The sequence below is a fragment of the Grammomys surdaster genome, unplaced genomic scaffold, assembly GCF_004785775.1.
Source record: "Grammomys surdaster isolate TR1022 unplaced genomic scaffold, NIH_TR_1.0 278, whole genome shotgun sequence".
Lineage (NCBI taxonomy): Eukaryota > Metazoa > Chordata > Mammalia > Rodentia > Muridae > Grammomys > Grammomys surdaster.
The window spans coordinates 2,303,821-2,318,075 of record NW_021604719.1 but is presented as its reverse complement, the minus strand read 5'-3'; the positions used below and the strand labels follow the sequence as shown (position 1 = coordinate 2,318,075).

The following is a 14,255-nucleotide window of genomic DNA, read 5'->3' as shown; positions in this document are numbered from 1 at the left end:
AATCTATTTTTGAGCCAGTGTTTTCAATTGGCAATCAAACCATCTATTGGAGTAAAACTCTATCCAGTGGAACATTGTAGGGCACTTCAGACTCCAATTTAAGAGTCTCAAACATTTGGGGTACATGATCTCATACACACACTTACACACACAAACATATGCACACGCACACATGTGCACACACATACACACACACAAACACTTCAGAGTCTGTGCCTGTAAGGTATCTATTAATATGTCTTAGACACTAAATCTGAGACAGACTTTTAAAGGTTTTTATTAATTCACAAAACTCAAGCTCAGTAGGTACCATATTTTTATGAAAAATACTATTTTTCAAATTGAATTAGAATGGCACATTTTAGTTTTATAAATATCACTGTGTACTAAGACACCTGGATTTTACAGCCCACTCTGCCATCAACATAAGACCCCCCTGAAGGAGGTTTTAGGAATCCCAGAGGGGTCTCTGTCTCTATCTCTCTGTGTGTGCGCGTGTGTATCTCCTCCCTCAAGTCACTCTTTAGAAACTCCACCTCATGGTAACAAAGTATACCTGAAGGGAGCCATATTCTATTTTGGAGCAGAAAGAATATGGAAATATACCTGGGCTCATTTCCTGCCTTCCTACTATGGTAGGCCCAGGACCAGAATCTAAGCCTATATTCTTTAGCTGATAGCATTTCCTTACAGCCCAAAGCATTAAAAAGTTGGAATATAGACCTCTGTCCCTGTCCTGGGTGAGATAACACTTTATGTAACTACACCTACGAAAATTTCCAAAATTTAGCAACCTCTTCCCTGTGTTTCAGATGAGGCCACTTTGGGCTGTTGGTTAACTCTTCTTACTGTGTTAGCTGTTGGGTAACTCCTCCTACAGCCTGGGCCTGGATTAGTATGCTTAAGCCAGAATACTAGTCCTGGGCAGGTTTATCACTGGACTTTGGATCCTTACTGGAGAGGCAGACCAAGCTCTTCAGAGTCATGCTCTCAACCTTGTGACCTGGCCCGAAGCACAGGGTGTCACTCATTCCTTCGGATGAGTCTTTACTGCTTTCCCTCTGTTCCCACACAGCAATCTGGTGGCTGCCTATGAAAAAGCAAAGAAGAAGCATCAAAACAAGCTGAAGAAGCTGGAATCTCAGATGATGGCCATGGTGGAGCGACACGAGACCCAAGTGAGAATGCTCAAGCAAAGAATAGCACTGCTGGAGGAAGAGAATTCCAGGCCACACACCAACGAAACTTCACTCTAAAAGGCAGTCTGGCACCAAGTTCTGCCCCCAAGGGGCTAACCTCGAGCAGCTCCGGAGTCCTCAGAGGAAGAAGTGCCCTAGGAAGGAGGGACTGTTGGGAGGAATTGTGGAAAGGTTGCATATAGGTCACAGGCTCTACCCCTGGGGATGTGTAGTCACAATGGCACTGTGGATTATGTATATACACGCTCCAGCTGCTCTAGGCCTGGCCACAAAGGGCATCTACAATGGCTCCCACCACAAAATTAGCCACATCTTGTTTCAGCTTTCACCGTTCAGTTCTCACTTGTTCTGTGAGGCAGTGGCAATCCAGGCATTTGTGGATTTCCAATTCCCCCCGCCCCCCAGCTTTTTTTTCCCCATAGGCTGTGGACTTTTGACACCTAGACTTCTTCCTTCCTCTTCCAAGGGAAAAGTGACAAGTGTTGTATGTCTCCAGCATCTAGGGATGGCAGCTTACTGCACAAGGCTCTGCTTTTCAGGTCCCGCGGTACCAGATTCTTGAAATACGGTCGTGAAGAGTTATTAGCTGGGAGATCCAGACCAGAGGATACACAAAGTGTTGTCACTGAGCATCCCAGACACAGCGCAGTGTCAAATAGAGCAACGTCAGAGCTGTGTGTAGACAGTTCATCTCTAGATGAATAAAAGCATCTTTCATTTTTACTTTAGAGGCAGGGTTCGGCTTCCCTTCTAGCAAGAGTACAATTTAGAATACTCTTGATTTATGTAGAGGAGCCAAGATTTTACCAGGGGTTTCTTCCAGAACAAACAAACAAACAAAAACAAAAAACAGTATTAGCTCTCACCCAGCCCAGGGTACTACATAGCTCCTATTCTGAATCAAAACCTAAGCCACTTGAGCACCTATGGACCCTGCCTCCATAAAGGTAAAAGGCGGCTTTATACTGTTGAACACCGAGGCTCTCAGTGTTGTACAAAATTGTTCCCACCTATTTAACAGAGTGTCACTGAACCTTTATTCTCTCACTGGGTGAGGGAATGGCTGATAGGCTTCCTAAGCTAACTTGGATGCAGGTTCAAAGTACCTGAACTCTGGGAAGTCTCCCAGATGCATTTAGTTCCTATTGTAGCCTTCTGCTGATCATGGATACAATTAAAGAGCAGCTTGGCTTTTTAGCTTTTTTCCCCTCCTGTAGTCTCCAATGATCTATTCATCTGCTATGAGAAATGGGTCCAACTGCTGTGGTTATCTAGGTGAAAGACGCTGCATATATGACCATGTTGTTGCTGTAGACTCCTGGCTATACGGTGGGTTACGCTTTCAGAAAGCAAACACGAGTTCCTCTGCCTTCTGTGCAACAGGGAAAGATACTCTGGCCTTCTCCTACAACAGACAGACCCGGAAGCGCAACAGCTCTTCCTTCTTAGACCATGCTAAGCTCTTCACCCAGCAAAGAGTAACATAAATATGACCCGTTTGAGCCAAGGCCTGGCTTGTGAGTGTTGATGGCTTTCTAGTCTTCTGTCAACACCTGTGACATTTTCCCTGTGCTCATTTTTGGGGTAAAGTTGTATTTTGTTATGCAGAAAACGTGTGGGTAGAAACATCTATTGCTTCTCTACTACCCCAAGAATTTAATAGGTAAAATTAGCAGTCCAGGTAAGGGATGCTTGTTAGGTTTCCCACTCTGACCATCCAGATGCAGTGATGGCCAGCAGGTGATGCCTTAAGTGACTGAGAGCAGAATATTTAGATGCAAGTTAGGGAGGGATGACGGGCTGCCTGCTGAGGTTTGCCCCCTCTCCTCAGCCTGGTAAAAATCTGAGAACCCATATTTCTAGGACCATAGTTCCTCCACAGGGAAGTCCCCAAAGCAATGATCCTACCTGGCCTCAGTCTGAGTTTCTAAGTAAATATATGGCAGCTTGGTGAAAATTTTTTGAATAAATGGGAAAGGGCTATCCAGTCTTCTTCTGTCAATGCTGGTTGAGGGTGAAGCAGCAGGCATTTGCTTCTGTGAATTACAGAAGCTGTTGAACCGCACTGATTAAATACACGATAGCAGCAGGTGCCTAGGTAATTTTCCTCTTTGTTCAACCTGGCACTTCCTGGAACCTACTTTCAAATAGGAAATGGTTTCTATTAACATGTCTATTGGGGCAAACAATTATCTTGATTTTAATTTCTATAGGGTTAAAAACCCTATACATATTTTGAATTTACTCCCTTTACTAATCAAAGCCAATTTTGATTCATAAAAAATAGGCAGAACAAAAAGGTCCATCAGGAACCATTTCATAGTTGCCCTGGGCTATACTCTCCATTCTGAACCAAGGTGGACAAACCCAGCTTGGACAGTGGTAATAGGCAAAGGAGTCATCTGTCTATGACTGGCTCTGGCACACTGCAACCAAGCCCATGTGTATCCATCAAATGTGCCCTGCCTTGTGACAGTAAGAAAGCCCCCACTGGAGTCACAACAAAGGCTGCCATGTGATCAGACAGTGGAGACCAACCCTTGTCCCTGTCATACTCCAGGTGTACATGAGAGCTCTATGCCCCGAGTGGAGGCAGAGACCTTCTATTCCCTTCATTCATTCTATTATGTGCTGATGATGTGCTTGTTGCCTGAAACTGGATGCTACCTTTAACTGAAACCTAGAAAGTTTTTTATTAGCCTAAGTGTGCATATCCTTTCAGATGCATGTATTCAGAAGGTCTTCCTCAGCACCTGCAGCAAACCTTTATAAGGGCTTCAGAGAACTCAAAAATTAGAGCTTTTGCAGAGTTCTTATAAGGAAGAGCAGCTCAAGCCACACAGCCCTGTGTGTTTTACTCTAAACACTGTTAAGAGGGGGCTAAATAAGGACCTTGCCACTGTGAGGGAGATCTGGAAGTCTTCTAGTTCCTACATATAGATAATAACAGAAAGGAAATGCTTCTGTTTGGTTTTTTCTCCATCATGGCATGGATCAAAACTACCCGGCTTCTGTATTCCTCCATACACTATGGCCCACAAAAAATTCTATGCAATGATATAAATTGTGTAAACTCCTTTAGAGCTGCCAGGAGTTAAGGTTGTATATCGTGATCAAAGTGAAGTGTAGAAAAAACAAAGCATGAAGACAGTAAGGAACCCCCGCTCTGCTCTTATTGATCCAAACACTTCATTCTGTAAGTGCTTTCAGTGATAAATGTTTAATTGGGAATATGTCCAGTCATATGAACACAGTGCCCTAAGTAAAAACAATATACAGTGTCACCTACTGAACTACACTTAGTGTTTTTAGAGCCCAACAGAAAACAAGTTATTTGGTGGCTAAAATTACTGCACTGACCTTCATTAGGATATGGTCCCAGCAGGGGTGAGGTTAGGCAGGGGTCCAAGAGATTAAGCAACAGTATTTTCCTTCGGCAGTACACTGCAGATCTAATTGTGGAAGAAATCAACTGATTTTGTTTAGCCAATAGAACCTATGAGACTTAAGTGGTGAAGGAGGACAGAGCGGCACCTTGGCCACAGCTTGCAAACTCTTCGTAAAGCAGGAATGGCTTGCTACAAAAACCACCCCTACCCTTTAAGTGTTCATGCAATCGGACTCCTAAGTTTACATAGGTCAGCTCTGAACCCATGGCCTCAAGTTTCAATTCATTTTCTAATCACCTTTGTGTTCCTCTGAGATGCTGTGACCCCCGGCGTAACTGAGCACGCTTGTAGAGAGGATATTTTCACATACGGGCAAGCATTACAATTTTGGTAATCCAATATAACTAATACACTGTCCGATATTTTGAAGATTTGTTGAAAAAGAAAAAAGCTGCATCCCAGAAGCAAGAGCCACTGTTGGGTGACAACACCCTTTGACTATTTGATCTTCCAAGTCTCTCACTGATAGTTACCCCAAGTGCCTGCTCGGCAGCACAGAGCGGGTTCTGTAGAGAATTCCACACCCACACAGATGCTCTACTGCTCTCCTCTTCCATGGATGAAATGTCGAAGAGGTTGTTTGTAAGCGTTCTTTTACAGTGCTCCTGTCAGGACACCTCCTGTCAGGAGCTTGATAATCCGAATTTGCTAGTACCTGATGCAAAGATTACAAATGTTCACTTCTATTTCTAATCTGCTTTTAGACATGTTAACTTACTTTGCATGAATTTTAACTTTTTTATTCATTGAAAATGTGCTTTCTATACCACTTGAATTAGAAAATCCTGCTTGAATGTACTGTTCCTAAGCACATGTGACTGTGTTTGCATCTGTCAGTACTGTTCTGCCTGTATGGAAAGTGTCATTTCTAAGTGGCTACTAAACACTGTACTGTACCTTGTAATTTTTAGGCTCACTTGTACCTTTAAATGTTTCCAGATGCCTTTAGTTTTTAGCTGCTGTAAAATAGCTAATTTGTGTTATTTGATATAGAATTGTTTAAAAAAAACTCCATTTATTTATACAGAGACATTTATAATATTTTACAAACGTTCTTATATTCTGAATAAATATTTCTAATTCCATTCTGTATTTGCCTTTAATTACAGAGAAAGGATGTTCTATAGAAGCATTTGCTTGCCATACATGTAAATACAAACCAGAGATGCTTACACTGACTCAGGGGCTAGATGTAAGGCTATTTCAGATGAAAAGAACAAGAAAACAACAAAATTGTCATTTATCACCAATTTTTATTTGGCTGTCTTCACATACAGCATAAACAGAAGGTTCTCTATTTAAAGTAAAAACAGGAAAACAATACAAGTTTCAGGAAGTGAATGTAAACTAGGAGACAGCAAGCAGTTTCACAGCACATCAGGAGTGTTGAAACAGACTTTCTGCTACATGGAAAGTACTTTTGATAACATAGTTACATAGCTGAGGACTCTAAAAGAACAGTGAATTTCTCCTGCCTGAGAGCCAAGGACAACGGGACATTTGGCTGGAAAGCCTGGTTCTGGCTGAAGCCTAAGAACCGCTGCACTTTACAGATCTGATTTTTATCTCCTGCCCACCACTGTACTCCTCCTTAAGAGCCAAGCTGAATTGAGATAAAGGGGATATTCCCACAAACCACTTTCATCTCTGAATAAATTCTACCTTTTATATTTCTATGAATGCAAACAACTTCTCATGTTTATCCTATACATTCCTAATCTTTTTGGTCCATAGTAACAACCTGCAATAGCCAGTAACAGCAATGACTTAGAGCTACAGAAGGAAGTAAACAGAACGGAACCAAAGGTAGAGTATAACTAACTGTTCCTAAGTAACCCGGTTTATGGGTAATTCGTTACCGACAGAATGAGACCAAAGCTAACACAGTATCTGACAGAAAGCCAATGTAAGCAGCCTCCCTTCCATCCCTGTCAGTGCATTCTTCAAGGTTATGCTTTTAGCTCCTAAACTAGTGTGGATCACATTAGAAAGCTTTTAGACGCTACAGCACACTTGTTCTCAGTGGAGAACACAGGTGTCAGTCACCCCACATCTTTGGAAGTGCAGTACTCCAGCATCATTAATTCACAGACCCGAGTCACTGGAAATTTATAGGTCACATCAATGTAGGTGAGAAGCAGTTCCAATCATTCACATACACCAAACTCTGGGGGCCGGGCACACTGAATCAATGCAGCCCTAAAAAAGGTTGTCACACTGCAGTGAGCCCAACGAGCTATTGTGGGGGCTCCTTTTTGGTTTTCCTAAATGTCTGACTAGAAACTACAATAAAGCAAATACTTTCATACTATAACAGACATAATCATGAAAGGAATTTGTTTACATCATCTTTCTCCAAATAATAAAATATAAAATGTGGTTATAAGTTAGGCAAAAATTCTATATTAAATCATTTCATGTAAGACAAAACCAATTAATGAAGAAAGAAAGTTTACAAATCTACTTATTCTAAAGCCTAGGTTTTTCACTGAACATTGTATCATTAATGAAGTAATTTCACCAAAATTCATGTACCAGCTTTTTGTAGCTTCTCTGACTCAGCACGTTTACAACTTTCCCAGACAGACTTAGAATTAGATTGTTTGTTCAGAACATCAGATCTTCACAGCATAGTGTAAACTGCTACAAACCAAAGACAGTACATAAAAATATCCAAATTCTATTCACTTTTGCACCCAAACTAAACTTCATTTTTGTTAAACATCCCAAGCCCCATTTCCCCCCACCCCCCATCCCCCAGAGGGGGTTTCTCAGTGTAATCCCTGGCTATCCTGGAACTCATTCTGTAGACCAGGTTGTCTTCAAACTCAGAGATCCACATGCCTCTGCCTCCCACGTGCTGGGATTACAGGTGTGCACCATCTCTACTGGCCTGATTTAAGACTATCTGAATTAAGAGACTATCACTTAAAATAGCTAAATATATGAACATTCATGGAGATTCATTATGGTTTCATTGAAGCTAACAGATTAATTGAATTATACATAGGTAGGTCTAGTAAGTCAATACTCATTTTTAATAACTATTATAAGATTAAAACTTATCAGCAAATATAAAAAAATAGTTTGCAAAAACTAAAACAAGGTTAATGGTTTTGCTGTTTTTCCCTATTTGCTGAACTGAAAAAAAAATTATTTAGACAATAGAAGTGAATTCTCTCTTGTCCTAATTTGAAACAATATATAAAATGAAAGGCTCAGTTCCTTGGAAGCTTGCATTTGACACTTACTAGTTACTTGTAAGATATTCAAACACCACCTAAAATGTGCTACGTAGACATGAGTGAACCGCAGATTCCTGCAAGACCAGCTCATGCTTTTCCAGGGTACCGTGCATGCCACGTGTCCAAGTCCACTGCCGCTCACACAAGTCGTACTGTGTCTCACCAGCCATCCACCAGCATCGGACACAAACCTCATGGCTGCACCTCTGCTTTCTTTCATGCTTCTCCTCAACACTGCAAAGGCTGTGGTAAACTTTTTAAAGCTTGAGAAATGGCTTTAAAAATGTACAATTGTGTCCCAAATGCTTCACTAGTCTAGAGCTACTGTTCTACACATTTGGATCAAATAATTAAAATGAGAAAGTACTCTACCTTCTACTTTAAAAGCTCCCTATCCTAAGAACCGGGTGTTAGGAACTGCTGCGCACTGCATTCTAAAGCTACCAAAGAGAACCTCAGTGTTTTCTGTGCTCCTACGCCAATTTCACTGCTATATACATTGACTTGAGAGAATACAGCCCTTCTATCTACTTGAGGCTCAGGAGTTAAAAGTTACAGCAAATTCTCATGGTGTCTGATGTACTAGAGATGTAGCACAAACAAAAAACCTGAGGATTACTGAAACAGAGACTCAAAAAGGACACTCAACAAATGAGTAACAACATCAACAAAAACCACAACCACAAGACAGATTGTAGGGCCTTACCTCCCACTAAAGAGCCTATGTCCACGAAGAGGAGCAAGAAACTGACACTCTTGTGGTTCCCTTTCCCAGAGAACCCTTAGTCAATCCTGCCCAACTAGTAGCCTCTTGAGGTGAATTTCTTTTAAACTGTGACACAGAGACAGAACCCACCCTTCTGCTACACTAAGACCCAAGATTAATGTAATCTCTTTATGGCAGGCTTCAAATTAGATATTCCACTCTGAACATGTCTCAAAATGAAGCCTCTGAGCTTTAACACCAAGTACAAAGATGTATATAGGAAAAAACCAGACGAACAAAACTCCTGACAGAACTAAGTTGACAGAAATGCCCTTACATCCAGTTCTAGAGGGTGGGCTGAGTCTTCATTTTTCAATGGCTGTAGAGTACTTCAGTGCCAAACACTGCCAGCACATCCACACAGCTATGCAACACTACACTGTCCTGTTATCAACAGCACAGTGGTTAAGAGCTCTGGCAGAGGACCTGGGTTCCATTTTCAACACTCTGAACTTCAGCTCCAACACACTTTTTTTGGCCTCCTTGGGCACCAGGCACACATGTGGTATACAAACAAATATACAGGCAAAACATACATACACATTAAAAAAAAAATTAAAGTGATGAAAACACCCCCCCCCCAAAAAAAAAACCCTCAGAGAGCCTATAGCTTGGCAGAATCAACACAGAAAGGACTTAAACACTGGTCCTTACAGTGAAAAGAATTCCATTAGCATGCATGGATTGCTAGGTGATCATACTTAGAAAACAATACTTCACCGAGGGGAAGAAAATACCTGGGAAGTGCTGTAAGGCTCTGCTCGGGTGGGGCGCTGGCCACATTTCTCACCCGAGCATCCTTCCTGGAAGCACTCAAGTGTCAGAATGTGCAGTAGTTTCTTCCTCACACCCCACCTCTCCCAGCAACTTTTGACTATCATCCCACAACACGCGTGAAAATGGCAACATCCTTATGAAAAGTCTCTCACTGCTGATCTCAATCTGCCTTCTGACACAGGCTTCAGGAGTGACAACTCTACATATATAGATAGAAGGCTGTGGAGAGGCCTGCTATAAGCCCATTTCTAGGCTTTTAAGAAACTATACAAATGCATTCTTAAGTGTTAGGACACCAGGAACAAGCCACTCTAGCCCAACTTTAGTGAGTTCTAAGGAGTAACACTACATACACAAAGGTGAAGAATACCATTAGACCCGGTAGCAGTGTCCTTTTTTGATGGTCAAGTCTAGTTACAACACGTTTGAACCTCTTCTCTCAATAATACACAATAATCCAACCCAAAAGCAGGAGGAAGAAGTATTAATGAATACAACCACGAATAATAATACAAAGAAAATACTGCCTCAGAGAACATGGACACACCAGCTGTCATTAAAATCTCCAATACAGCACACACAGACACAGCAAAGGCCAAGAGGCATATAGGAATAAAACCTGTCCAGAGAACTATCATTTCTAGGTCCCATTCTCTCTTTACTGTTTAACTAATGCTAGAGAGGCAGGACTGGTAAAGAATTTGGTAATAAAATCTTTTTTAATGCACACAGGTGCCCGTCCTTGACATTTTTAGAAAACACAGTATTTTATAATGGAATCTGATTCCTATAGTCATTCTCTTAGGTTTGCATTTTTATTGACATTACATGTAAATTATTAAAACTTCCAAAAGAAAAAGCATAGCCAAATCTTACAGCATAATATTAATCTGCTATATAGCTCTATTATCTGTAATTACTAATTAGTATTTAATATAAAAATAATGATATTCAAAGGTCAAAGCAGCAAGCAGTGACCACAATCCCTCTGACAGCTCTGGGCAATTATCTTTCACATATTGGTACAAAATCTAGTTAGATTTTCACCATGTCTCACCAATTGACTCACGCTATCAGATCTATTAGGTTATTCTGGCCCCTCCAAGTGCTCATGTCTCAGGATGGAATCTCTGATATCCCAGAGTCATTCATTCACTATTTCTCAACAAAATCTTACAGAAACTATGTAAACTGTATCGTCTGTCTCTTTGAGTACAGTGGTGAAGGACAAAGTTATTTAACATTCGTCAAACCACTGAAGTTACACATAAAAGCACCTACAAACGTATTAGACTTAAAAAGATTCACAGTGCACTGCACCTTGGAACACATGCAGTTGGATCCTAAGGATGTTTAAAAGTGATTTCAGAGTCTCACCTCTCAAACACAAATAATAAGGCCAACATATCTACTGATCCACCTAGCGTCTCTAAATGAAGCACTACGCAGAAGCACATTATTGCATACACAGCATCCTCATCACTAGATTCTATGAAGAAATGATAACATAGCTCAGAGAAGAAATCCAGTCCTGTGCTAAATATGGTCTCTCAGATAACCTGTACAGTGAAGAAGTAAGTACACTAGATATACATTAACAAGATACCAACTTAACATTTTCTGCATAGTTGAGTCGCATCGTATATCCAATCCTTAATTCCTCTTTCAACATGCTTAACTTCAGACTGTCGAGAGACCTAAAGCCTAAAGTCATCATAACTGCACCCCAACCATACCCTTGCTTTGTTCCACAGTGCGTTAAGTGAAGCAGCACACCATTGGTTGGTTCTTACAGTCAATCACTTTAGGGGCCATACCTTCTGCTAACTAATTGATTTTGCTCTAGTATTGAGAGCTGAGAATCCAACCCCTACAGGCACCAAGACTGACTGACGTGCTCGCTTAAGAAGAAAATCTCAATCATTCTCATCCTCTCTCTCTCTCTCTCTCTCTCTCTCTCTCTCTCTCTCTCTCTCTCACACACACACACACACACACACACACACACACACACACACACCACACTAAATGGTTTCTAGATGACAGTCAGGGGGTGACAGTGGCTCACTGCCAGGTAAGCTTCAGTTTTCACTCCCTTAACCATTTAACAGAAATCTGGAATGCTGGGACCAACTATAAATATGGCTCAAGAAGACCCAAGCAGAGCAGCTGTATTTCTGACAACAACATTAAGGGCTTCCAAACACAATCATATAATGCATTAAAAAACAAAGGTCACAGAAGGATTCACAAAGTAGTCACACAGAAGATTCCAAACACACTGTATCACTGTGAAGTCTCCTGCTTAGCACCGAGTGACACTTTCATTAATAAATATAATTTCTTCTTTAAAATCAGTCATTTAAAAGCTAAAGCAAAGTAGTAATACCAAGTGAATTCTTCACAATAATAGCCCTTCTTTTTAAAAGTTCCATGGGGTTAGGTAGAACCCCAATTAAATAGGCTACATTTACAGAATAAAGATTTCTATAGTGCTATTTATAAGCAGAGATATACTTTGTGGAGACCACTTGCTAAAAGCGTACACGACAGATACGTGTGTACACATGCAGTCTAACAGCCTGCTCTGCCCCAGGAAAAAGTCTCAGTGAGGTCAGGTGCAGTCAAATCGTATTGCCTCCTTAAAGCTCTGGTGATTGTCCTCAACAACAGGTGATCCTCTGCAAAGTGGGCATTGTCACCAGTGTTTGGTTTAAGAATTCTGAAGGAGCAAAATACAAATACATTCCTATGTGTGATCTAAGTACATTACTTCAAGGGTCCCCCAGTGATATGCTTTATTTACTTGTACTGGGTAAATTGCAGAACCCCAGGGGCTTCAAGATATTAATTAAAAGCATGTCACTCTGGTATTACTGCAAAGTGGAACCTTATATAATATCAGCTTCCACAGATCAACACTGAGATGCAATATAGAACTAAGACTATAGTTTTCCACACAGACACACAACTAGAATATGTATAGATGTTTCACATGAGCATAATCATGGCACAATACTGAACAGATAGAGGCAGGAAAGTCCAGGCATGACCTGGAGGAACTGTCAGCTACTGGTTCCATGCTCTCTGCTCCAGCACTCATAGGTTTTTTTTTTTTTTTTTTTTTACAGCAAACATCATAGCCCAAAATTACAGCATCAGCTCCCCACTGACTCCATCTCTCCTCAGGCTATGGGTGTGGCCCTGATGAAGTGCTCAAGGTTCACTGTGCAAATGAGTCTTGTTTTGAGGAGGAGGTGCTGAACAAACTGACAAAACTCCAGTTAGAAGGGTTAGACTCTCAGTGGTTAGACACAGAGAAATGAGCCAACGCCTGTATCCTGACATCATGGTTCAGCTCTGATGCTCAGCTCATTGATAACTAGGATTTTAAGTTCCTTTTAAAGTTTTCAATAAGCAAGTTTTTTGCAATCACCAGGATGGGGAGGTGACATAATCCTATTAACATGGCTATTTGCTGATGATGCAATCAAAACAAGTCTTGATCAGAATATAAAACAAAACACAATCACGCAAAGTAAGGGAAAGACAATAAAAAACAAACAAAAACAGAAACCAAAAAAACACAGGCAACTAAAACTTGGTTCCAAACACTGAAACGGTAAATTCATATAAAAAGTTCTAACTGCATTTACAGTGCAAACTTGTGTTTCTTTCTAGTTTCTCTTCTGTACAGAAAATCTCTTTAGAAACATTGCCTCCCTGCATTTCTTTCAAATACCTGAGAAAGGTAAGGCTTGAGGAGACACCCACTCACATGCAACAGGTCCCAGATTGGGGGACTTCTGCAATATACTTGCTGGATCAAAGGTCCAAGATTTTCATGATAGCATTTTGGTCAAACTTGAAACTCAGAAAGGTTCTGGATGAAAATGGGAACTTGCAATGTCCATTGCACGCTACAGAATGTCCTTCAGCATGTTCTACCAACGGGTCTTCACCAGAACAAGGCAAGTCACATGTGGCATCTGCTTAGGAAACAAAATGAGTAGACAATAATTCAGAAAGTTAACCAGACATTGTCTTTCACCCACTCACATAGGGAAACTCAGATGGATTGTGTATTAAGTCTTTCTATAATCTGACTCAATCCTGAACACCTCACCTGAGGATTCAATGGAATGTTACCGATTATTTCTATTTATTTCTATTAATTCAGATTTTTAGCTTACCTTTTAAGACCCCTGCTTTCAAAATGAGCATATTTTTAGCTCTTATATTTGTATTAATTAATATAAAAATTACAATTAAAAAGCTGTAAAGATTAGAAGTATAGGAAAATACAGTTGAAGTTACCAAGTTTTAATAGAATAAAACAGAAAACCTCAAAAGCTTTTTGACCATCAGTCTTAGCAATGCCTTTTGTACGTAGTACTAAAGTCAAAAGAAACATGAAAACACATCAATTCTGAATCCTAATGATAGGCCCCATGTTTAAAAGACAAGCATAACTTTCCATAGTAAGGTTAGAGCATCTTTGCTCATTTTTTAATCTGTGTGTTCACATCATGTGAGAGCATGAGCACATGCATGTCAGGGAGCACACATTTGGGTCAGATGATAACCTCATGTATCATCAGTTCATGCCTGTCCCTTGAGATGGGGCCTCTTGGATGCTTCTGCATGGGCCATGCCCAGGCCAATCCCAGGAGCACTGGGATTAAACATGTGCACTGCCATGCATGGCTACACAAGGGTTTTAGGGCTACCTTCTCAGACCCAGAACATCTCTGTCAGACAGTTTTCGTTTTCATTTATTTTAACGATTGGTTAAGTCAAGTTACTAAAAGGTCTGACT

General features: G+C 40.8%; 2 protein-coding genes across 2 annotated transcripts in view; one reads left to right on the top strand and one right to left on the bottom strand.

The window, feature by feature from the left end:
• The window catches only part of Mcc (MCC regulator of WNT signaling pathway), a 94,312-nt gene extending 88,574 nt beyond the window's left edge, over positions 1-5,738 (top strand). The window contains exon 15 of the mRNA XM_028777197.1: positions 1,076-5,738. Within this exon, the coding sequence (XP_028633030.1) occupies positions 1,076-1,256 (181 nt within the window). The 3' untranslated portion in view covers positions 1,257-5,738. The remainder of the gene's footprint in view (positions 1-1,075) is intronic.
• Positions 5,739-7,431: 1,693 nt separating this feature from the next.
• Positions 7,432-14,255, bottom strand: part of Dcp2 (decapping mRNA 2) — a 43,647-nt gene continuing 36,823 nt past the window's right edge. Inside the window, exon 11 of the mRNA XM_028777225.1 lies at positions 7,432-13,425. Coding sequence (XP_028633058.1) covers positions 13,262-13,425 — 164 coding nt within the window. The 3' untranslated portion in view covers positions 7,432-13,261. The remainder of the gene's footprint in view (positions 13,426-14,255) is intronic.